At 46.4% G+C, this 23,610-nt stretch overlaps 2 protein-coding genes across 4 annotated transcripts in view; one reads left to right on the top strand and one right to left on the bottom strand.

Moving 5' to 3' along the window:
• The window catches only part of Adcy10 (adenylate cyclase 10), a 70,429-nt gene extending 66,394 nt beyond the window's left edge, over positions 1-4,035 (top strand). Inside the window, exons 31-32 of the mRNA XM_055624611.1 lie at positions 1,409-1,597; positions 3,874-4,035. Of these exons, the coding sequence (XP_055480586.1) occupies positions 1,409-1,597; positions 3,874-4,035 (351 nt within the window). The remainder of the gene's footprint in view (positions 1-1,408; positions 1,598-3,873) is intronic.
• A 14,232-nt stretch (positions 4,036-18,267) lies between these two features.
• Positions 18,268-23,610, bottom strand: part of Mpzl1 (myelin protein zero like 1) — a 39,410-nt gene continuing 34,067 nt past the window's right edge. For 2 of the 3 annotated variants that reach the window (XM_055624490.1, XM_055624492.1), the window contains exon 6: positions 18,268-19,709. In XM_055624490.1, the coding sequence (XP_055480465.1) occupies positions 19,608-19,709 (102 nt within the window). In that variant the 3' untranslated portion in view covers positions 18,268-19,607. The remainder of the gene's footprint in view (positions 19,710-23,610) is intronic. The other variant, XM_055624493.1, reaches the window with a different exon arrangement.

Here is a 23,610-nt window from a genome sequence, read left to right as displayed (position 1 = left end):
AGGGGATGCAGTTCTCTTAGCTGCTTCCTGCTGGTCAGAGTCATCAGGTTCCTTGGAGCCAGTCTAATCCCCATTTCAAGATCTCCAACTTCTTGTATCACTGCAACAACAACAACAGGAGCCGAAAGGGGGGAAGCAGCAGCCTTGTTCTTTCTGGAGCTCCCACACTCTCTGGGCTCTGGCATTTATTCTCTCTGCAGAGTCCTCACATTTAAACTATCTGCCACTGGCAAGGAGCTCCTCTCAGAACTCTCATGAGGCAGGCAAATAGTCTGCTGCTGTGGACCATCTGAATCAGTCCCACATCCCACACCTGGGACCACAACAAAACCACGTTCACATCCACAACATTTACATGTAATTTCTTCACTGTCCCTAGAGGTTGCCCTTCTCCAAGTCCAAGATTTTAAGCTAGCCCCTGTTTGTGTGAACTGATGCTTAACCCAGTTGTGCTCTTAGCCTATAATTCCACTATTTAAACATCTTTTACATTTATCAATTGTGTGTGCACGAGAGAGTGTGTGTGTGCGTGTGAATGTGATTGTGTGAGTTTGTTCATGCTACAAGGCACCTGGGGCGAGCAGAGGACAACTTCCAGAGATCAGCTCTTTCCTTCCACAGTGTGGCTCCCGGGTTGGAATTCAGGTGACCGGCTTAGTGATGAGTGCCTTTCACCCACCGAGCCATCTCAGAGGTCCTATTTAAGTTCTTTTATCTGAGCTTGAGTCAAGGGCACATTTGTAACAGAACTCTTTATCTGACATGTTTGATATCCAATTTCTTGAAGTGACTTACTTCAGGATCCATTTTAGGACAGACAGTCTTCTTGATCGCTGATCCGCCACATCCTCTTCTTGTGACTAAGTTCAGGTCACACTGACCCCTCAGCCATCACACCCAGGGACACGACAGATCTAAAGGGCATGACAATGTCGAAGATGAAAAGCCATTAGCCAGTCTTCAGTATTTGATGAACTGTCTTGCCATTCCTTTCCACAAACCTAGGAAACATTCCCACGATTCAAGCAAAACCACAGCTACAGTATGAAGTGTTTCCAATGATGTGTGGTTACTGGGAAAGCCGTGGGGATAGGCCTCAGTAACAGGCTAGGATTATAAGTTTATGACACCACGGCAGGCTGTTTTTATTTGTTTGAGACAGGACTATTTTATATAATCCTGGTTGTCCTGAAACTTGCTCATAGACCAGGCTGACCTGGAACTCACAGAGATCCTCTTGGCTGTATCTGCTAAGCCCTGGGATTAAAGGCCTGTGCCGATATGCCTGGCACTTGCTATGCTTTTTAAATGTTGGTTCTGGGGACTAAACTCATGTTGACAAGTCCTTCACCATTAGAGCCATCGGTATCTTCCAGGCCCTGTTATATTTGTTGTTTGTTTCCCATAGGCCTTAGAGGGCCTTGTGGCTCAAAATACCACTGGCCCTGTCTTCTACCCAAGGCTCTACCATCTGATGGCTTATGTCTGCATACTGATGGGAGATGGGCACAGTTGTGACTTCTTCCTGAACACAGCCTTGGAGCTTTCTGAGACCCAGGGGAACTTGCTGGAGAAGTGTTGGCTGAGCATGAGCAAGGTACGTACCCTCAGTCAGCAGGCCACAGTGTGTGTGTGTGTGTGTGTGTGTGTGTGAGAGAGAGAGAGAGAGAGAGAGAGAGAGAGAGAGAGGTGCTCACCCTTCCCAGGAAGCAACAGAAACCACTTCTCAGTAGAGTTTTAGGAAGCGTAAGAAGGCATTATCTTAGTCCACTTGGTCCCATCACAAAACACAAAATACAAAACTCCTCAGCCTGTGTTTACTGACCACATTTTTTCAGGCTGGCAAGTCTAAGACCATGGTGCTAGAATTCAGTCTCTTTTCCAATTTTAGTATATGTGCTGCAGCGAGCACAGAATTCAATGTCTGATGAGGATGCTTTCCTCATTGATGGTGCCTCTCTCTGGCTATGCCCCCATCAGTGGCAGAAGGAGCAGGAGCCAGAGGTACAGCCCTACTCTGCCACCTGTTACCTGAGGAATTCCCTTCAGAGACCTCCATGCAAATGAAACTGGGCTTCTTATAGCGATGCTGAAAAGACTTTGAAGCTCAGCCTCAGCACTTTTAATCTCAGGGCTCAGGAGGCAAAGGCAAATGATTCTCTGAGTTCAAGGCCATCCTGGTCCACAGAGAGAGTTCCAGGACAGCCAAGGCCACACAGAGAAACCACCTCTCAGAAAATAGAGAGAGAGAGTGGGGGAAGAGACTCTTAAACATAACTTTGAGCACAGGTGTTAATAGTACTTATGAAAATGAAAACCACATTCAGCTTTGTGTGAGAGCTTTTCATGTTGTATGACTCTGGTGTCTTCTGAAATTGCATTGCCTAAAGGTGGCTTTTGGAGGTGTGTTGGACTGTATGACGCCACCTGTCACAGGAGCTACTCAAGAAAGTTCAGACTTTCTTTCCTTTTTAACTGTAAATAAAGTTTGTTGTCTTTTTCTGAGGTTTCCAGAAAACCACAGCTTCACAGCTAGGAAAGGAGCAAAGCCATTTTCACAGTTACTTGTGGATCTTCAGCATGGACTGTGTCTTGATTCATATTTAAGATACCTCCATGGGAAAGGAACCTTACAGATAATTTCATTAACTGAGCGGGCGTTCTTAACTTCCACCAGATTCTAGAGAGGCCCCTTCCTTTCCGGTGTTCTCTTAATGGTCCCTATCTTTCTGCTCTCCCTACTTTTTGCCTGTCCAAAGAAAGGAAGGGGGAAAGTTGTTCTGTCATGCTCCCATATATAAGGACGTAAGTCCCAAAGCCTTAACCATCAATACTATCACCTTAGGGATTGAGCTTCAACACGTGGATTGTAGGGGAATATTCACACATTATAACCTCAGCAATCATCGTAGGCCATCCCAAAACAGGCTCTGCATCCATAGCTCAGATCTATAAGTTTCTTCTTGCCCTTCAGCTCTCTCAGAGGATCCCCTTCTGCAAAGCCCCTGAGACAGTCTCTCCCCCTCGGGGCTGTGTTCCCTTTTCTCCTCCTCGGCGCTCTCTTTCACACGTGAACACTCAAAGTTAATCCAGGCTCAGCATCCAGCACAGTATTACGAAACAAATTATGTGTGCTTATTTGAAGATGTGTCCAAGTTCTAATCTGAATGACAAAAATAATTTTTTTGTCAGCAGGACAGTGGTGGCCCATGCCTTTAATCCCAGTACTTGAGAGGCATAAGCAGGTGGATCTTTGTAAGTTCAAAGCCAGCCTGATTTACAGAGTGAGTGTCAGGACAGCCAGGGCTACACAGTGAAAACTGTGGCTCAGGAAAAAAAAAATCATTTTTGTCATTTTTGCCTGTAATCCCAATACTTGGGAAGAGGAGCCAGGAAGATCAGTAGTTCAAGGTCATCCTCAGCTACTCAAGGCCAGCCTTGGTGTACATGCAAACAGCTCATAAGACAGAAAAGAAGGAAGGAAGGAAGGAAGGAAGGAAGGAAGGAAGGAAGGAAGGAAGGAAGGAAGGGAGGGAGGGAGGGAGGGAGGGAGGGAGGGAGGAAGGAAGGAAGGAAGGAAGGGAAGAAAAAGAAGAAAAGGGGATAAAGAAAGAAAAAAAAAGATTAATTGTATCTGTGGAGTCCCATTTTTTAAAAGCTTAAAGGAGCTAGAACCATATGTGGCAGTACAAGCTGCTAATTCTAGCTCCCTGGACACAGAGGCAGAGAATCAGCCCAAGTTCAAGGTTAGCCTAGTGAGACCCCATCTCAAAACAAAATGAGCTCAAGGACACGTTACAGTTTCTGCAATCGGTTCGGTCTTTCACAGTCGAGAATGCAGACCAGGCCTTTGTTTCTCTTCTTTCCTCTCAGGAATGGTGGTACTCAGCCTCCAAGCTAACAGGAGATCAATGGTTTCAGACAGTCTTGAGTCTTCCTTCGTGGGATAAAATTGCATCAGGCAACGTAACCCTTCAGGATGTTCAAAAGAACAAATTCCTGATGAGAGTTAACATCCTGGACAATCCTTTCTAAAGGACTCACGAGTAAGAACAAAGGTTGCAGTAAGAACCATTGCGTTGTCATTGTTGCTGTTGATGTTTTATTTTTGTGAATGAGAACAAAAATTTCAGTAAGGACCGCTTTTGGAGGACTTTTTGTTTTTGTTTTTTTCTGTGATCCACGTTATTGTCCTTTCTCCATACATCCAGGTTCCCACAGACCCTTCCGGACTAAACCTAGGAAGAGACACCTAGATTCCTTTCCAGCAGGTCAGTGAGGGTCAGCACCTGGCTAAGTTTACATAGCTGCCTGTACCTTCCCAGGCTGTCTGCTTGACCTGTGGGGCTCAGCCCATGCAAAATCCATTCGCATTGAGATCCGGGCTGGCGGGGTTCCGGCGTCCCTGAACAAGGCATGGAGCAGACACTTGCAGTCCCAGAGGACACCGAGTTCATTAAGGGATCGTGCACTTCCACAGGGAGCAAGAAACGGTTGATCTAGAGCAAGAAACGGTAGCTCAAAGGGCAGCTGTGCTTGAAGAATTGGAGCTTTTTGTGTCACCTGGCTTTTCCACATGTTAGTTACATGCAGTTCTACATACAACTTCATATGTGGTGCCTTTCATTAAGATCTGAACTCTACCCAACGGGTGTGGCGGGTGTGGGGTGTGTGTGTGTGTGTGTGTGTGTGTGTGTGTGTGTGTGTGTGTGTGTTAGGAGCATAAGGAGCACAGGTCGTGTTGAGACACTCGGGCTTTTCCTGGAGCTGCAGGAGAGCTGGTTTTAGTTGGCCTCACTTGGGAGGTATTTACAGCCTTCAGGAAGCTTTAGAAGAGGTCTTTCAGCCCTCAGTCTGCCCCATTCTCCTGCCTCAGGACAGGAAATACTCACATCAAGGTAATGTGATGTCTTGTGTTTCAACTGACATGTTTTCTAATAGGTCAGTCTGAAAACGTTTATTTAAATATTTTTAAACTTACCATATGTGTATGTGACATACATACACACAAACACAGCATGTACACACACGTATGCATGCCAGAGAGGTCAGAGGAAACATTGTGGAGTTGGTTCTACCTTTACAAGGGTTCCAGAGACCAACCTCAGTTTGCTCACTGGCATAATGCTGCACATGTCAAATCTCTGTTCCGGTCCAAACCAGCAAGATGAGGAAGGCTGCGCCTTACAGTGCTTGCATGCAGCTTCTAGAGTCATGATGACGCCCCACCGGCACCTCACATCTGTAGAAATAAATGCTTTAAATAGAAATATTAATTCTGATGTGGGTATCCTTTACATGCTCTAAGTTTCTAAGCATGTTAGAAACATTTAATACACAACAGTGCTCATCTCTGTTTCTCGGACATAAAGGCTGGGCTGTGAATCTTTCCTCCCGATGCAATAACTAGGCCTCACAGAAGACGTGGGGTAGACCCCTGCGGTCTCACAAGGAAAGCCACAGAGCCTGGCATCCTGGCATGCTGGGAAGGGAGCCAGGGCTAAGACATGAGACACAAGACCTCAAGCATGATGTTTGGCTGTAGTTCCCACGTTTCGATACACAGGAGGATCAAATAAGTTAGAGGAGGCACCTCAAAAGGGATGAGAGAGAGCTTACATTGGAGCCTCAAACAGGTGACCATAGCCTGGGAACAAACTGTGTTCCAGCTTGATACTCGGTCATGAAGTTTTATAGGAACAGAACAAAGAGAGTCGTGAAATCAAGGTACTTTTCAAACACTTTGGTGGAAATGGAGGTTACCGCAAACCAGGGAAATCTCTACAGTGGGCCTCAGATGCTACCTGACAATATTACTAACCATCTTGTTGGTAGAAGTTAATATGATGTATGAAAGGTTTTACCTGTCGGTCAGAAGGATGTTAGGTCAGAAACAAAGCAGAGAAAAGGCGTGGGTCTTAAGGGAACTAAAGATAGCTGAAGATAAATTGTAATCAGGCTATGGACCTGAAACACTCCAGCCTTCCTACAATCACTGAAGTTCTAATCAGCTTCCTAGAAGGCTCCCAGATATGCAGTTCTTTCCAGAACTCTGCTTTATGCTTTTCCCTGTTGACCACATATCACACTTCATGCATGCAGGGGCCAAAGGCTAACTTTTCAGCACTACTAGCAATACTCATTCCTGGGATCTCATGTAGAGGGGCCCGAGCAGCGCACAGGACGGAGGGCTTCAGGAGAGAGGGACAGCTGGCAAAACCCTAAGAAAGAAACCCTTGGACCATGCCATTCAAATTATGATTTGAAGACCCAATGCTCTTTATCCTCTGTACTTGACACAAGTACATGGCACCTAGCTTTGTTTAATTTTTTAAATGTTTATTTTATTATTTTTAATTATGTGGTGGGAGTACAAATGCACACGGTGGGGTGGGGGTCTTGGGACCTGTGGAACGGGAGTTACAAATGTTTGTGAGTGAGTGCAGAGAACTGAATTCAGGTCCTCAGGAAGAGCAGTCCACTTTTAACAGCTGAGCCATCATCACCATTCAACTGATTTTTATTCCAGCTAATTGTACTATAGAGTGCCTCAAATAGTCTATTCACCATGAAGCGTCAGCTCGTAAGTTGGAGACATGCCATTATGCTTTTTAAAGTTCAGTTTCTTTTTATAACTTGATAAAAAGAGTTAACCCAAACCTCTGGATCTCTCCAGACCACACAAATGGAGTCAGACACCTGAACACGTCATAGGATCTTTTAAAATGTTGCTGTATTTTTAACATTTTAAATATTAATAGAAACAATAATTAACTAAGACTGATCCAGTTATTTTTTTCCTAAGGAAAAAGTTTTTTGTTTGTGTAATATGAATTTGGTTTTAAGCCCAGTAGTGGTGGCACATACCTTTAATCTCAGCACCGGGGAGGCAGAGGCAGGCAGATCTCTGTGAGTTCGAGGCCGGCCTGGTCTACAGAGCGAGTTCCTGGACAGCCAGGGCTGTCACAAAGAAACCCTGTCTCAGAAACCAAACCAAACCAACCATCGAACAAACAAGAAGAATTTGGTTCTAACATGCAGTAAATCTAAGTGCATTTCTCTAGATCTTTTAAATGTACATTACCAGAATGGCCAGCATGGTGCGGAAGTGGACTGTTGCCTGTCTTATTCTAGAACAGTTTTTTTGGCAGTGTTTGTGTGCCTTTACTTTGAGCACAGCTATGTGTGGAGTCACTGTAGCCCTGGAAGTTACCCCACACTTTCTAACTATGCCTTAGTTCCCTCGCCTATAAATAGAAATAATAATAGTAGAGATTAAATATCCCTAATGCAAAGAACCTAAAATACCCCTAAGTAGGAAACGTTTTGAATGCTGCTATGATAGTCAATGAAAAAGTCTATGCAGATATTTCCAAATCTGAAGAACTCCAAAATGTGAAACACTTCTGACCCTGAAATTTGGAAGCTGTGACAGGCACCACTTTTTGTAGTTTATAGTTATTATCGCTTGTTTTGAAGATCGCCAGCTACTCTTTAAATAATTTTTTTTATTCTTTTTTTGTTGTTTGTTTTATGAGACAGAATTTCTCTGTGTAGCCTTGACTGTCCTAGACTCACTTTGTAGACCAGGCTGGCCTTGAACTCACAGAGTTCTGACTGCCTCTGCCTCCCTGAGTGCTGGGATTAAAAGCGTGCACCACCTGGCTCTGTTTAAAGAATTTAAGACAGGACTCTAGCCAGGAAAGTTGGTAGGCTAACTGTAGATCTTCACCTCTCCTGCTCCACCAAATCCAATCCCCAAGGATCTGCAGCAGAACAGAGCTGTCTACTGGATCCCACAGATTTTCCCCTTCTAACCTCCCTCCCCCTGTTGTTGCTTTACCCCAGCTCCCAGCTCCAGCAGGCATTCCTCGGGAACCCACAGGCTACTCCCACCAGGCCATCCCTTCTAGTCCAACCTTCCTGTCACATCCCCAGCTCTATAGCGGACCTTCTGCTGTGATCTTTTTTCATTCTCTGCCCCCCACTCCCAGGGGACTAAGCAGATCCTGGTGGAACACTCTATTTCCTTCCCTTTTGTAGACCCCTCCAGCCATCCTTCAGCCCATCCCCATTCCTAAGGGTCGGTTCCCAATAGCCACAAACACATTTACCCAGAACCCTCAGTGGCCACACTTATCAGGACCCCAGAAGAATTTCCTACAAGGCACCACACTCGGTTCGATAATAACCAAGGAGCAAAACCCCCAACCAACAAAGACCAGACCAGATGAGACGAGAACTACAATCGTCCTGATCCCAGATGCCTAGATGCCAGTGCAAAAACACAATTACAGCCAGAACAGTATGTCTCCACTAGAGCCCAGCAGCCCTACCACAGAGGCCCTGAGTATTCCAGCATAGCTGAAAACACAAGAAAATGACCTTAACACAGCCTTTATAAATTTGATAGAGGTCCTTAATGAGGAAATGAGTGAATCCCTTAAAGAAATCTATGAAAACACAAACAGTGGAAGGAAATGAATAAAATAGTTCACGACCTGAAAGTAGAAATTAAAACAAAACAAAACAAAACAAAAACAAAAAAAACAAAACAGAGAGAAATCTGAAAATGATAAATTTAAGTACTTTAACAGGAACCACAGAGGCAAGCTTCACCAACAAAATACTAGAGATGAAAGAGAACTGGATATATCCCAGCACTCGGAAGGCAGAGGCAGGTGGATCTCTATGAGTTCGAGGTGGCCAGTGTGCTCTACAAAGTGAGTTCCAGGACAACCAAGGTTACACAGAGAAACCCTGTCTAAAAACAAAATAAAGCGAAACAAACAAACAAACAAAAATCAGAAATAAGACAAGACTGTCCTCTGTCTATTCAATGATAGTATTTGAAGTCTTGGCTAGGACAATGAGACAACTGAAGGAAATCATGGGAATACAAATTGGAAAGGAAGAAATCAAAGTGTCTTTATTTGCAAGTGACATGATAGTAGACATAAGTGACCCTAAAAATTTCAATGGGAATTCTACAGCACATCAACATTTTCAGCTAGATATAAAATCAACTGAGCACCCCACACAGGAAAGAAAAGAGGGACAAGTAGAACTAGAAAAGACCACGGACATTTAGAAAGTGTGATTTTACATGTCTGGGCTACTGAATATTCCTCATGTCTGAGCCACATACATCTGGCTTTACAGAGGTGCTGAACTTGGTTTCTGCTCTTGGCTACGCCACAAACCCCGGGTGTGGGTACATCTTCTCCGTGGCCGGCAGATGGCAGCACTTGATCTTGCTGTAGCCTCGGGAGCCTTTTCCCGCAGAAATCCGAGCCCCTGTCTCACAACTGCTGCTTCAGCGCTTGGCACCGCCACCCACAAGAAGCTTCCACCAGAGTGCTCTCTGGAGCAGCCTGCCCAGAACGATTTCCAGAAGAAGGATGAGATAAATAATCCATGATGATTTCAGAAACAGCAGGGAAACGTGATGCTCTTTGTAGGTTTTCTTTTCTTTTCTTTTCTTTTCTTTTCTTTTCCTCACGAGCCCTTTAACCTTACCCTGTGAGGCAAAGATGCTGCCCTCATAGTCTATCTAGCCCTAACTCCAGAGCTACACATATAGCAGGTGTTCAGGAGCTGTCACTTAATGGATGTGTAAAGAGTATTTGCTTTTGCCCTTTCTTACGGCACCCTAGGAACCTACTATTTATTGAGTGAAATGGATGGCCCTCAAGGAGACAAACAGAAATCGTTTAACAGGGTATTAGCCAGGTCCTGTACCAGCGATAAAGTGAGCAAAAAACTATCCAAACCATAGTCGCTGACATAGACCTTCTGCTGAATCTATGCCCTCGGGGGAAAGCTCTGTGCCTCCGTGTCCTGGTTTGTAAATTGGGGATGTGAGGCAGGCAGGAGAATGCCTTTCCCCGCCAGCACACAGCATTTGCTCCCGGAGCTCTGAAGCCCTGGGTCCTCCCAGCTGGTCTGAGCAAAGGGAGGCAGACAAATACTACCCGGGAACATCACCGCAGGCTTGTGGGCCACCTGGCTTAGGGGCTGGGGTGCATCCACCCCAGCCAAAGCAGGAGTCTCGGATGAGTACTGAGAAAGTGTATGCACCGTGTTTCTGCTCTGTGATTTTTATCTGAGGTACTGGGGCGGGGATCTAACCACGGGATGCGCACAGGCTCAGCAAGTGTGCTAGCGCTGAGATGGACACCCTAGCCCAAGGCCTCTCTGGTTTCTTCACTCTCAGGACTGGAAGAGATCTGGGCCAAGATAAAGACGGGGAGGTAAATCATGTTGCAAGCTGGAAGTGACTGGAATTTAGGTCAAGGATGCGGATCTGAAGGGTAGCAGGAGATGGAACGCTCTGAAATCAGAGGAGGGCTTTTCAGTAAGGGTCCTCAAGTGACCAGATGGAGGCCAAGTAAACAGAGAGAGCTGCGAGCATGGTGACAAATACTTGCTACTCCCATTTGCCCCTGCACTCAAAACCCCAGATCTTCAACCCTGAACCCCACCTTCTTGGAGTTGCCTACTAGCTCTTCATGACTCTGCTGCTGGTAATAACCCTGGCTGCTTTCTCTTGAGATACTACGCTACAGCTCAGTCTGGAACTATGTAGTCAGGCTGATCTCAAACTCAAGAAATTCTCCTGCCTCTGCCTCCTGAATGCTGGGGTTACAAGCATGAGCTGTCTCGCCTGGCTGTCCCTGGCCACTCACTCTATTCTCATCTTTTTTTTTTTTTTTTTTTTCTCACTGCTGCTAAAATTCCAGCTCCTTTATGCCTAACTCAACTCTGCAGTAAGTCACATTAGTAACTGGTTTCCCGACTTCAGATTTCCATCCTTTACCTGTATAACTGGCAAAATAAACTTCCCAATGAACAACTAAATCCCCATGCTGGATGATGATAGAGTTCCTAAGCCAGTATTGTAAGGTTTTCAAGGCCAGCCCCTAAATCCAGTTGTGGGGTGAGGCGGGTTGAGCTGGGTGGGGTGGGGTAGGATAGGGGTGTGGCTGGGGGTGGAGTCTTTAGTTCTGCCACCTGGACCAGCCCTCATCAGGGGGTTGGGTTCCCCTCCACCTTTCAAGCTTTTCCGCCTACTAGGTCTCTTCGGCCTGCACAGGCGGTCCAGCTGGGAGTCTTTGCTCATGAAGGCCCAGCTCACTGCTGTGGTGGTCGCCTCAGTTCCTCAGGGCTCGTCGAGGGAGGGGATCGTCGGTGCTCAGCTTTGTAACTGCAGCACTTGCTATCAGATCAAACGCCAGAAGGCCTTCGGCCTTCTGTCTTGCTCATGGCTGCCTCAGAGCCCTTTACAGGTGTGTAGGGCGAGGGAAGGACCTGACCATGTCAAACCACTAGAAAGTGGCAGCTACCAGGGATCACCACTGCGAGATACCCCCATCCCCACCCTCCACACTTTAGATGAGGGGCAAGGAGAGTGGAATTATACGTGTGACTTTTCCTTGTTCTTTATGGGGTCTCCCTTGGTAGCCCAGCTTCACTTAGAACTCACTGCATAGCCTAGAAAGACCCCAAACCTGGCACGAACTTCCTGCACCGGCCTCTCGAGGGCTGGAATTACAGGCAAGAGCGATTATGCCTGCTTTCATTAATCTATTTATTTAGAGTCAGTCTTCCAGGCTAGGCTAGACTTGAACTCAAACGCTGGGATCATAGACTTGTACCACCATGTGTGGCTCTAGATCAGTGGTTCTCAACCTGTGGGTCTTGACCTTTCTGGGGGTCACCTATTAAATATCTTGCATATCAGATATCTGTGATTCATAACAGTAACAAAATTGTGGTTACAAAGTAGCAATGAAATAACTGTACGGTTGGGCATCACGACAACGTGAACTATAGGAAAGGGTCGCAGCATTTGGAAGGTTGATAACCACAGATATAGACTATTTTTCTTTTGGGCCAATACTGGGTCTTGAACCCCGGACCTTGAGTATGCTAAGCAAGCACCATACCACTGAACTGTAACCTCACCCCTCCCTTTCCTTCCTTCCTTCCTTTTCTCTCCTTTCTCCCCTTTTCCTTCTTCCTCTTCCCTCCTCTTTTTCTTCTTCTTTCTCTCTCACTTTCTCTTTATCACAGATATGTATTTTTGGAACATGGTTCATTAAGTTGCTCAGGTGGCCTTGAACTTTGTAAAAGCCCAAGCAGGACAAGAGAAGAAACTCCTGTCAATATGCGGTTATCCGATAACTGTGACCGGAAGACGTTAGTGTTTAATGAGGTTCAGCATTGGATGGACGCACAGGCAAACACTGGCCAAAACTGCGATTTCTTTTTTCAAAAAGACTTACTCAGGAGGGATTGCTTAGGTCAACGGCACAGGTTGCTCTGCCAAAGGACCCAGGTTTGATATCCAGAACCTACACGGCAGCTAACAACTGTCTGTAACCCCGTTCCAGGGAGCCAATGTCCCATTCTGGCCTCCATGGGCACCAGGCATGCTGGCAAAGCACCACTAGACATCTTTAATGTGTGTGTGTTTTGTCTGTGTGCCTGTGTGTGTGAGTGCAGTTTCCTGAGGAGTCCAGGGGTAGAGCCTGGAGTTACAGGCAGTTTCGAGCCACCGTGAGTGCTCCCAACTCTGCCTACGCTTTCTTCCTGTTACTTCTTTGCCTCTTCAGGAAGCCCCTGGTTTTGTGATGGCTTGAGCCACGCCTGCGTGTACAGAGCAGAAGGCATGAGGGGTAGCCATAGCAAAAGCATAGATAAAAGCAACTTAAACAAATAGAACTTACAGTAAGAAACAGAATCTTTTTCTGAACAAATATTCTTATCTCATGTGTTGGAGTGTTTTGCCTATATCTGTGTATATACACCTCACGCCCATGGAGGCCAGAAGAGGGCATCAGAGCCCAGAGAATTCAGGTCACAGATGCTTGTGAGCTGCCATGTGGGCGCCAGGAATTGAATTTAAGATTCTCTGAAAGAGCAGCAAGTACTAACCTCTGAGCCACGTCTCCAGCCTCAAGGAACCAGAATAATTTAAAGTATTTTTTTATTGAGAGTTTCGTATGTGCATACAGTGTATTTTGATTATATCCACACGTACACCCCGGCTCCTCCTCCTCCTCAAATTCAGTGGGTTATAAAAAAAATGAAAAGGCCCTGAAGTTGGGGCGTGTGTGAAGTTATCAGCTGGTACATGCCTTCCAAGGGTCACACCCCAAGGGATAGTAGACCTTCGCCGACCTAGGAGCCATCAGCTGGCACTAGCCCTCCTCTCAGCTGGTGGGGGGGCTCACTCATGTCCCCCTTCCACCACGCCCTCTGCTGCCCACGCAGGATCGTGTGGACTGGTTTGGTCTTCTGCAGGCAACTACAGCGGCTGCGTTTGTGAGTATATTCTGTCCTGCCAAGTCCAGGAGACGCTGTTTAGTCTCAATCCTCCTCAAGATTGCTTTTACAGTCTTTCTTACCCACCTCTTCTGTGATGTCCTGGGAGCCTTGGGTGGGAGGGATGTGTGATACAGACGGCCCATTTACGGCCACGTACCCCAAAGACACCTTCTCTAGCACTTTGCCTACTTGTGTCTTCCTACTTACCACCACACAAAGAAACGTCTCTGATGAAGACTGAGAGATGGGTTCAGAGATGCGAATTTATTCAGAAGGCAGTTTGACACAATGTTCATTTATCAAAATTAATAGTAGCAGGTTATCCCCTGGGGCCTATGAGACCCCAGGCATGAGATTTTGGACAGGGAACCCAAATCTTGAACTTCCTCTTGCCTTTTTTTTTTTTTTTTTTTTTCCTGGCAGGATGTGCAAGGGGGCCAGTTTTTAACAGGCATATACTAGCTCTCTTGTTTATCTCATTTTGTTCCCTCGCATTTTTCTCCCTTGTCCAACCTCAATCAGTCAACATTAAGATACTGGCCCAGCCAAGAGCCTGGGGTGTGAGGCCTCGAGCCCTGTGTCTGAGGGATTCATGGCAGGACTCTCTCTACCACACGAGTTCCTTGCCAGAGGCACACACCATAGTCCTCCAGTGTCATAAACTCCGGTGTTTCTGGCAGAAGAGGCAGCGTGGTGTGTGGCAGCTGCCAACAGCCGCGTGTTGAAGGGATGCGCTGCATTCTTGGACCAAGATCCTCCAGCAAGCTTTCAGAACATTCTCCCTCCGCCAGGGCAATGTCCTGGAGGCCAGGTTTACAAGGAAGAGACCAGGGACACCCAGCTAGCTACATCATAAACAAACCTCTGGGTCCTGCTCGGCCGGCAAGAATGAGGTCAGAGTTTTCTAAAATGTTCCATATTCTTATGGGTCCCACTGAACATTCCAAAAGGTTGTCTGCAGAATGAAGGCAGAACTCAGTTCATCTAGTTAAAAAAAAAAAAAAAAAAAAAAAAAAAACAAAACCACTTTGTGGGGCTGTAGAGCTGGCTCAGCAGTTAAAAACCCATACTTCCCTTGCACTCGTGTCATGAAGCTCACAACCAACACTGTACCTCAGCTCCAGGGGACAGCTGAGGTGTCCTCCAGCACCAGCACTGATGTGTGTGTGCCTTCATGCACGTACACACACCACCACCCCCCCAACATACACATAGTTTTAAATTAGTAAGCGTTATGCTGGGTGGTGGCGGCACACGCCTTTAATCCCAGCACTCAGGAGGCAGACGAAGGTGGATCTCTGAGTTTGGGTCAGCCTGGCCTACAGAGTGAGTTCCAGGCCAGCTAGGGCTACACAGAGAAACCCTGTCTCAGATTAATAACTAGTACTCAGGGAGGCAGAGGCAGGCGAATCTCTGAGTTCGAGGCCAGCCTGGTCTACAGAGTGAGTTTTAGGACAGCCAGGGCTACACAGGGAAACCCTGTCAAGAAGAAGGAAAAAAAAATGAAAAAAGAAGAAAACGAAACAATAACTAGTAATCATGTTTAAAAGATAAAGAAAAAAACATAATGAAAAAAAGTTCAAGGGCTGATAACATAGTCTCATGGGTGAAGGTTCTTCACTCACCCGAGTGAGACCTGAATTCAATCCCTGGAGTCCACACGGTTAACAATGAAGTGACAGACTCAGGAAGGTTGTCCTCTGACCTCCACGTGTGCACTGAGGGGCACACAGGTGTGCACACTCACAATATAATTTACAGATCTTTTTAAAAACGTTCTATTCTAAGGCGAAAGAAACACGAATATGGTCTATATTAAACTTTTAGTCTCCTTAGAGGGAAGCCTCCAGCCAAAGGCCAGCTTCTCTTTAGCTTTATTCCCCTCATCCAAGCAGAGCCGTGGTTCAGGTGCCAATGTTTGACTTTGGTTAGTTTCCTCAAAGGCAGAGCTGTCCACCGCAACCACACAGCTCTGATGGCAAGAAGCAGAAGCAAGAGTGTGAATATTAATAAATACAGCCAACTTTGTGCCTCAGATTTTAGTGAGACTTAAAAAAAAAAAAAATACCAACCTGCCCTAAAATGCTGGAACACTATAAAGGCCACACCACAAAGCCCACAGCACAGAAACGGATGCCAGAGCCAAGAAAGGACAATGAAGTTTCACATCCTGTTTGCAGGAGGAAATGGAAGCTGGAAGCGGCAGGTCCCCAGGGACTCCTTTGAGCCTGAGAGGTCTGTGTTTCCCTCCTGGTAAACACAGCCCACTCTCCTGTTGATCCCTGGGCTCCCTCCTGCCGTCTGCTCCCAAATGTTTTTCTTCCAACCCACAAAGTCAGGCTTTCCTGTCAGCTCCCAGAGGCTTCGGGAAGGATGTGAGGAGGGAGGGGCCCGGGGTCCCCCCCCACTGACAGATGTTAGGTCCCATTTCCAAGAGCCTGAAAATTTCTGACCCCGACCAAGCTGTGATTCCTCTGCCTGAAAATTTACATTTGGCAGTTTTGTTTTGTTTTCTCTCTAAGAGTTCATAAGGACAGATAACCACAGAGTTACTAGTAAGAACTGGGAACAGCCTAAAATGTCTTCGAGTTTAGTAACGGCTTAAAATGCCATGGTGTTGGTAGGTCTGAGTGACTGATGGCTGCTTCCTTACTTACTGGTGTGGAAACTTCTCTGGCAAAAAGCTAAAGGACAACAAAGGTGAACTGCAAGGGTATCATGATCCCATTTTTGGTTTTAAGATAGACTTCCCTCATTCCCTACCCCAAAACTCTTCACTGGGACCATGTTTGGATCCTGATTTGAAGAAACCACTTGTTTCACAAAAGAAATCTGACTATACAGAGGGAAATAGATGAAACCAAGACTTTGGCTTTCAGAATGTTTTTTTTTCAAAGTGTTTATGTTTGGCCACGGAGCTGGCTCAGGGAGTAAGAGGGCTTCCTGATAAACGGACAAGGGACTGTTCTGGAGGACCCAACATGGTCAACAGAGTGAGCCAACTTCACCAAGCTGTCTGCTGCCTTCCGCACTTACACGGTGACATGTGCTTTCTTAACATGATAAGATGATGTTGTTCTTATGTATGGATCCATATTTTTAATTAACCCTTCGAGGTTAGCACAGTAGTAATGGGTTTCACGCATGTGCCATTATCCTTGTCTGTGTTTTCATTTTTAGGTTTAATGTGTATTAGTTTTTGTCTGCACGTAGGCATGTGTACTGTGTGTGTGCCTGCTACCCTTAAGAGTTCTGATCTGGTTTGTCTGGGGTTTTATTTAATTTTTGAGACTATTTCACATAGTCCAATTCCCAATCCTCCTGCCTCAACCTCCCAAGTGTCAGGAGGACAAGTATGTACTGCCACACCTGGAGACTGACTTTACTCTTCTTTTCCGAATGTTCAAGTGTGTTCAGAACCACAGTCTTGATTCTACAGGAAGGAAGTGCCGCCACCAGGAAAGGGTTAGCCCCTGCCATTTCTACCAGTGCCCCAGAGGCCAGGCTCCTCCTCCGAAAAGGCTCACCTTCCCTGGGCAGGGCAGGATTAAATCCAAAATCCATCCGCCATCAAGGTCATCCCTCTGTTTTCAGAATGAATCCCAGAGGCTTTCTCTTAGCCCAGCTCAGCTTGTGGGGCCCAGGGCTCCATGAGAGGCTTCGGATAGGGCTGGTGTTTCCTGAGAAGCCCTGAAGCAGGAGGAAGGCCAGCAACACCAAGTTCTCCCTTGAGAGAAATGTAGATGCTGAAAATCCCCAAGGAATCTGTCTCTCCCAGCCAGGGAGCCAGGGACTCACTTCGTATCCTTGGTAACCAGCAACACACACACACACACACACACACACACACACACACACACACAAAAGCACCAACCCTTGTTTGGTCAGTGGTGGTATTTGTGGTACAGCTTTTGCTAGATTAAGTCATCATGTAGTTTTAGCTTTTTCTATTTCCACCACACTGTCTTCAACCTGAAACCAAGACCCCTGAACAGCTATGCCTCCGTCACCTGCCCTTTCCCTGCCCTATACCCAGCTCCTGGAGAAAAACTGGGAGAAAACTGCCACTAGGCGTGCGGAAACTGATTGGAATAGAGAAGAAATGAGGTGGTTTTGTTTTTGTTTTTTTTCCTTTAGACTAAACATTTCCAGCTTCGATGCTCATTGCTAAGTGACAGTGTTTGGGCAAACTATGTAACCTAAGCAAGGTTAGCACAGCTGGCCCCAGTCAGTGTGCAACAGGAGAGTAAGAAAGGCCAACAGCCATCATCTCTTCACCAAGCTTATCTTCATCCTCTTCAATTCCTCACGCTCAGCACACTGCCTGGCTCAGGACAGTTCTCAGCGTCTCTTGCTGAAGGGAAAGATACACCCACCCAGCAAGCATTCGTAAGCAGCTGTAAAGTGCAGGGTGCTTTTCTACAGTGGGTGGAGCCATGGACAAGACAGAAAAGTCTTGCTATTCACGTTCTTGTTGGGGGATCAGAGTGAACACTCAGCTGACAGACACAGAGCGGAATTGGTGGGCTAGGGAGTGGCTATGTTATTTCAAGTCATTTTAGATGTGTGTGTGTGTGTGTGTGTGTGTGTGTGTGTGTGTGTGAGAGAGAGAGAGAGAGAGAGAGAGAGAGAGAGAGAGAGAGAGAAGGTCAGAGGACTGGGGGCCTAACTTAGTTTGTCAGGCCCACCGCACCATCTCTCTGGCCTGAGGTGGCTTTTATATGTTGCGCAAGGTCTCTCTAAGGAGACATCTGAACATAGCCTTAGGCTAGGAACAGACCACACACAAACATCTGCCTACGTTCTGTTTTAAGCCCTGAAGGAGGCACACAGGCGGCTCCTTTCAAGGGTAGGGGTTTGAATAGCTGCAGGGGTTCAAATGAAAAGGCTTTCACCTCTTCTTCTGTTTGATTAGAAACAAGCAAACACCATTCGGAAATTGAAAAAGATGTATTAAAATATCCACAGAAGTACAAAAGAAAATATCAGAAAGTAACAATGAACTTGATATCGCTCCCTAGCCGGATGCATTTCCAGGAGGAACACAGACAAGAATTTTCGTCTGTAAGCCGGCCCTTTTAGGTGTCCTGTCATAATTCGCGCGGAAGTTTTAGGCCTCACTCTTCCAGTCGGAAGACCTGGGAAGGGCAGCTCTGCCTTCTGGACGTGACCTCACTGTTATCTGTAGTCAGGAAAGAGCCTGGGGACTGCAGAGAGGGGGTGTGTGGAGCTAGGACATGGGGTCTGTGCACTGTCCTGCAGGCAGCTAGAACCACGCTGCAGACCTAGTCCCAGGATGCAGGCAGCTAACTGCTTCTACCTGGGGAAGAAAGCAGGTTTGGGACAGGGGACTGGGCTCTGACTGGGCAGGGAGGTCATGGAGCCAGCTGTAGATGGCCAAGAAGAGATGCCATCTGAGCAAAACCCACAGAGCGTCTCACATACATCCACGGTCCCAGCACTGCAAGGAGGTGGCACAGCACCTGTGTCTGGAATGTGCCGTTCATTCATAGAAATGAATAAAAGTCGCTAGGAAGAAGAAAAAGAATTCTGGCTTCCTCTGACGTTAACATCATGCTTGGGCTCTGTAATTTGTACCCTTTTAACCAGGAACACAGCCTCAGCCAGCTGTGCTGTGTGCACGCTGACAAAAGCTCACTGGTGAGAGCTTAGGTAACAGAAAGCTGGTGACGAGGACAATCTAAAGCTGAGAATCCCCTCCTATTTTAGAAAAGCAACAACAAAAACATCCCAAACTGTCCTCAGGTGGCACGGTTAATGGACAGTGTCTATAAGCTAGCATGGAATAAATGGTTCTGATACCGTGAGAAACACACTTCCACTGAACATCTTTCTCTAGCTACAAGAAATCGAGAAATGCTAAGACTGGTTGAGCCCTTAGATGAAAAGGCCACGTCTGCTGGAAATACTAAACGGTTCTGCGGAGTCTCCAGGAAGGCAACCGTTATCGCCGGATGGTAGGGATGTTTCTGAAACTTCCCACTTAGAAACTTCTCTGCAAGAATATACAGAAACAGTAAGACAATTTATACATACATAGACTCATACCACTTCTTCATCATGCAACACCGGCCCTGCGCATCAGGGAGATTAAATAGAATATACACATCCTTTGTACACTTTTCCTTCTCTCTGAGTAGACATGTGCTCGTCCTTGCCTGAGTCCTCAAGGCCATGCGTGGTTACGAGCATCTTCTGCACAAGAGTCCAATTTGCGTTTCTTTCATTGCTTAAGGTATGTTTGGGGGGTTCTCTTAGTCTTTCCGGATGTCCGCATACACCACGGACTCTGACTTATTGATCTTGCCACTGTGATGTCCACCAGAGTGGTCTAACTGTGCGTATATGACCGGGCCCTGGAAAAGAGAAGCTGAATTAGAGGTTTGGAAAAACGGATGGTCCCTGAGCCACAGGAACACAGGCAATCTCTATAGCCACACTCTAGGCTTCCCAGGCAAGGACTCCTCTCTTTTGAAGAGTCAAGGTGTCTTAGGACGATATGTTTAGAAATCAGCCTTTGCAACTGGTGCCTGGCATAAAGACTAGACTGGGCCCTTGATCGACCCAAGGGCCACTGAGATCTTGAGTTTCAGAATCATCCTATTAGAAAACAACATATAGATGCCATCCATAGAATTAATTTGTGCTGGTCACTTTATACAAATAGATCCTCAATTAAATACAACACAATCCTTTCAGCTTGACCATATCATGACTGATTAAAGGTTTGCTGCTCTGTGAGCCCCCCAACTTTTTCCGCTATTAGGGACCAATCTTCTTGGTCTTGGCCAGGCTGGGAATGTCCTCCACTACTGAGCTACATTACCAGACTGCCTCTCTGAGTTCCAATACCAGTTAACTGTACTGCCAAGCTTTCTTTTATTTATTTATTCACAGTCTAAGAAACATAGGAAAAACTCTAGACAGACTAAAGTAGACATTCCCTCAGCATCAAGAAAACCAACGAAACTCAAGATGGCTGTAGAGTGCAATCCAGGAGAGCAAGAGAGGCTGGGCTGCTGGGAACAGAGCAGATGCCTGACTCTCAGGAGACAAAGCTGGGCAGAGGCTGATGGTTCAACTGCCAGAATGGCAGTTTACACTTATGATTTCTCCAATTCCTTTAAATCTGTAAAATTATAAAGAAAATTAACAAAACAGCTCTGGTTTAAGAAGAAGGGAAATGTAGTGTAGCCCAAAGTCAGGTCTTCTCCCAGTCTAGGGGACTTTGAGCTTCCTATTATAATAAAACAGCAGGTGCAGTGGCCAAAGCCGTGAGTGGCCAGGAGCCCAACCTGAGCCCTCCGGTGTGTAGGTTGAGATCCTGCAGAGTTCAGCATTCCGACCTGCACAGGGAAGACAGGCCCAGCTGCAGCGCTGCGTGACGGTAGATCACAAGTAGGAAAACCAGTCAGTCACTAGACTCATCTGGACTCAGGTAAAGTTACACTCAGAACGCAGGGGGCGCTGTGTGGCACTGGACATACTGGACCTCTGGCCTTGTTAGGAGACTGAAATGGTACCCGTAAATGACCTAGTCGGTGCCAGACAGTGCACATGACAGACACCAGCTGTTACTGCCAGTATCATGTCACACAAGCACACTCTACAACACTGTGAGGTAACTGATCCAGTGAACCAAAAAGAGAGATTCCCCTGGACTGATGTGCAGCACCGGCTGTTGTAAGCCCTTCATCTTAGAGTGGTGACGTGCACAGCAGCAGGTACCTGACCCAGTGTAGGAAACTAAGAGAAGAAACACGGGATTACCCGCAGCAGTCAGTAAGTGTTAAAATCTCAGCAGGTATTTCGTGTGAGACAATACTGTGTTTCATGATGAGCCTGTCTAGAGAGGCAATGAAACAGGAGGAATCCTTCCTGGGGCTGGACTGGCTTTTTTCAGTTGCCTATCAACATCTATCAGTCCGTTCGTTATTCCCCTTAGAATACAACACATCTAAAGTCAGGGTCTTGGTTACTTATTCACCTAGAAGTTTTGAGATTATGGAGGGGCCAGGCCAGATGAAGGGATGTATAAATAACGCTGAGGACTGTGGGGTCGTGGCTGGGCTTGGGGATCGGCTCCACCTGGAACAGCTCATGGAAGCTGGTTCTGGGGCCAGTCAGAAGGTGATGTACACTGGGGTCTCTGTGGAACATGCCTCGGGACCTTGATTTTGACGTTCAGCGAGACTGCTCTGGACTTCACGGGGATCCAGTGAAGAAGACTGATCTGGAAGCGAATCCCCTACTTCTAAGAGAGCCACGAGGGGTAAGGAAGAATACAGGAGGAAAAGAGCAGCAGCCAGATGCATAGATGCCTAGCTGCCTTACCGCACAGCTCTGCGGCCAACCGCTGACTTTTCTTCCCCTAACAACTACCGCAACAATGAAGTCAAACTTTCCTTTGGCTAGTACCCCAACAACTGAAGAAGCCAGGTGTGGAACGCAGGCCTTTAATCTAGGCACTTACTTGGGAAGCAGAGACAGGCGGGTGTGAGTGCTACCAGCCTGAGCTACAGGGGGAACCCTGTTTCAAAAACAAAACCAAACCTTTCGAGAAACACAATGCCTGAGGTGGCCTATTCTTTTAGTCGAACTCGGTCAACTAGAGGTGCAATCAGCTCTGAATTCTCCCTCTAATTTCATACCAGTAAATGATGTGTAATGACTCTTGGAGACAAACCAATTTTGATTATCAAGAGAGTCGAGAAGAACTCATGAATCAGGAAAGAATCTTCAAGTGTCCTAGAGCCAGAAAGATCTAGGTCTTGAGACGCGCTCCGCCAGCAGAGCTTGCGTGACATCCTGACAACACCTTCAGGGTACGACAGAAGCAATAAAATAATACATAATCTAGGACCCCTGTGGAGATCAGATAGGAAGCTGCTTAAGACGTGCGTCTTGAAGCTTCACTGTGTCTCTATACAGCCATTGACAAATATATACATGTTCCTCTGAAATCACTCTTCTCCAAATATTTATTTTTTGCATACAAAATATTGACTCTTTCCAGAAAGGAATCAGGACAATTCCTCAGATACTCAAACAAATTATCTTAAACCTGTTGTTGTAAAAATTAAGCTTCATAAAGGAGAGTTTGTTGCTTATCTTTCCTGCCATGACACTGTGCTCCAAGCTCTACCCAGAGCCTTCCTGCCCCCACCCTACCCAACCCATCCTGCCTCATGCTGCGCTGGCGGAGCCCTCCTGTGGTTCTGCTATTCACTGTGTGTGTGTGTCGGGGGGGGGGGGAATGAGGGTGATTGTTTTTGTTTCATCCTGAGGCAAAGGCCTTCACCATTTAGGTCCCTAGGGTGAATCATGGCGTTAGCTCAGCCAGACACAGTTATCACAGGTGACTAAAAGACCTAACATACTCTTAGCATGCAGGGGCTACAGGAAAAATATCTGTGGGGGCTTCTGACAACATCTTGTTCATAACAGATACCGCACACGAGGAAACCCGGGGTTTCTTCCTGTTACCCATTTTTACATGATGCCTAAAGCAAGGCAGCCATGTGAGGCTGAGAGAAAAGGGCTGGAAAAAAAAAAAAAGGCAGCTAGTCACAATGATAGTTCCCTGTAATCCTTGCACTTAGGAGGCTGAGACAGAACTGCTAACAGACCTGAAAAAAGAAACCATGTAGAGAGAGCACACTTGAACTTGTATCTTCGGTGATCGGCGCTCTCAGGAGCAGCTTCCCTGAGTGGGAGGTGCCACAGTCATTATCTGAGGGTCAAGCTGAGGTGAGCAAAGGCATCCCTTTGGACTAATTACTAGGGCTCTAAGGAGCCTGGGAACTGAGGACTATTTGAAGCAAATTTTGAACCCTAGCAGAGCAGCCTCTGATGGAAGTTAGCAGGAGCATGGAAACAATCATTAAAACAAAAACCAAACAAAAGCCTACCCAGTAAATCTGAAAATCATGAGATTCACCTCCTAGTACTGTCAGCTGTCCATGGATTGACAAATTCCACAGACAGCCGAGGTAGAAATTTCATTAATTCTAACTTTTAAAAAGCAGACATGACTTAGAAAGCAACTGAGTAAATGTGCTTCTTTTTGAGATCCCATCTTGTATGTAGCCCAGTCTAACCTTGAATTCTGATCTACCTGACTCAGCCTCCCAAGTGCCAGGATTATATGGGGGGGGGGGGGTGTCGTAAACCAGGCCTGACTATGCTTTATTCAATCTGACCAACTCCTTTTCTTTCTTTCTTTCTTTCTTTCTTTCTTTCTTTCTTTCTTTCTTT

The sequence above is a fragment of the Psammomys obesus genome, unplaced genomic scaffold (genome assembly GCF_907164565.1).
Source record: "Psammomys obesus unplaced genomic scaffold, mPsaObe1.curated_primary_1811, whole genome shotgun sequence".
Classification (NCBI taxonomy): domain Eukaryota; kingdom Metazoa; phylum Chordata; class Mammalia; order Rodentia; family Muridae; genus Psammomys; species Psammomys obesus.
Note: the sequence above shows the minus strand (reverse complement) of the source record. Positions and strands in the feature narration are given on the sequence as shown.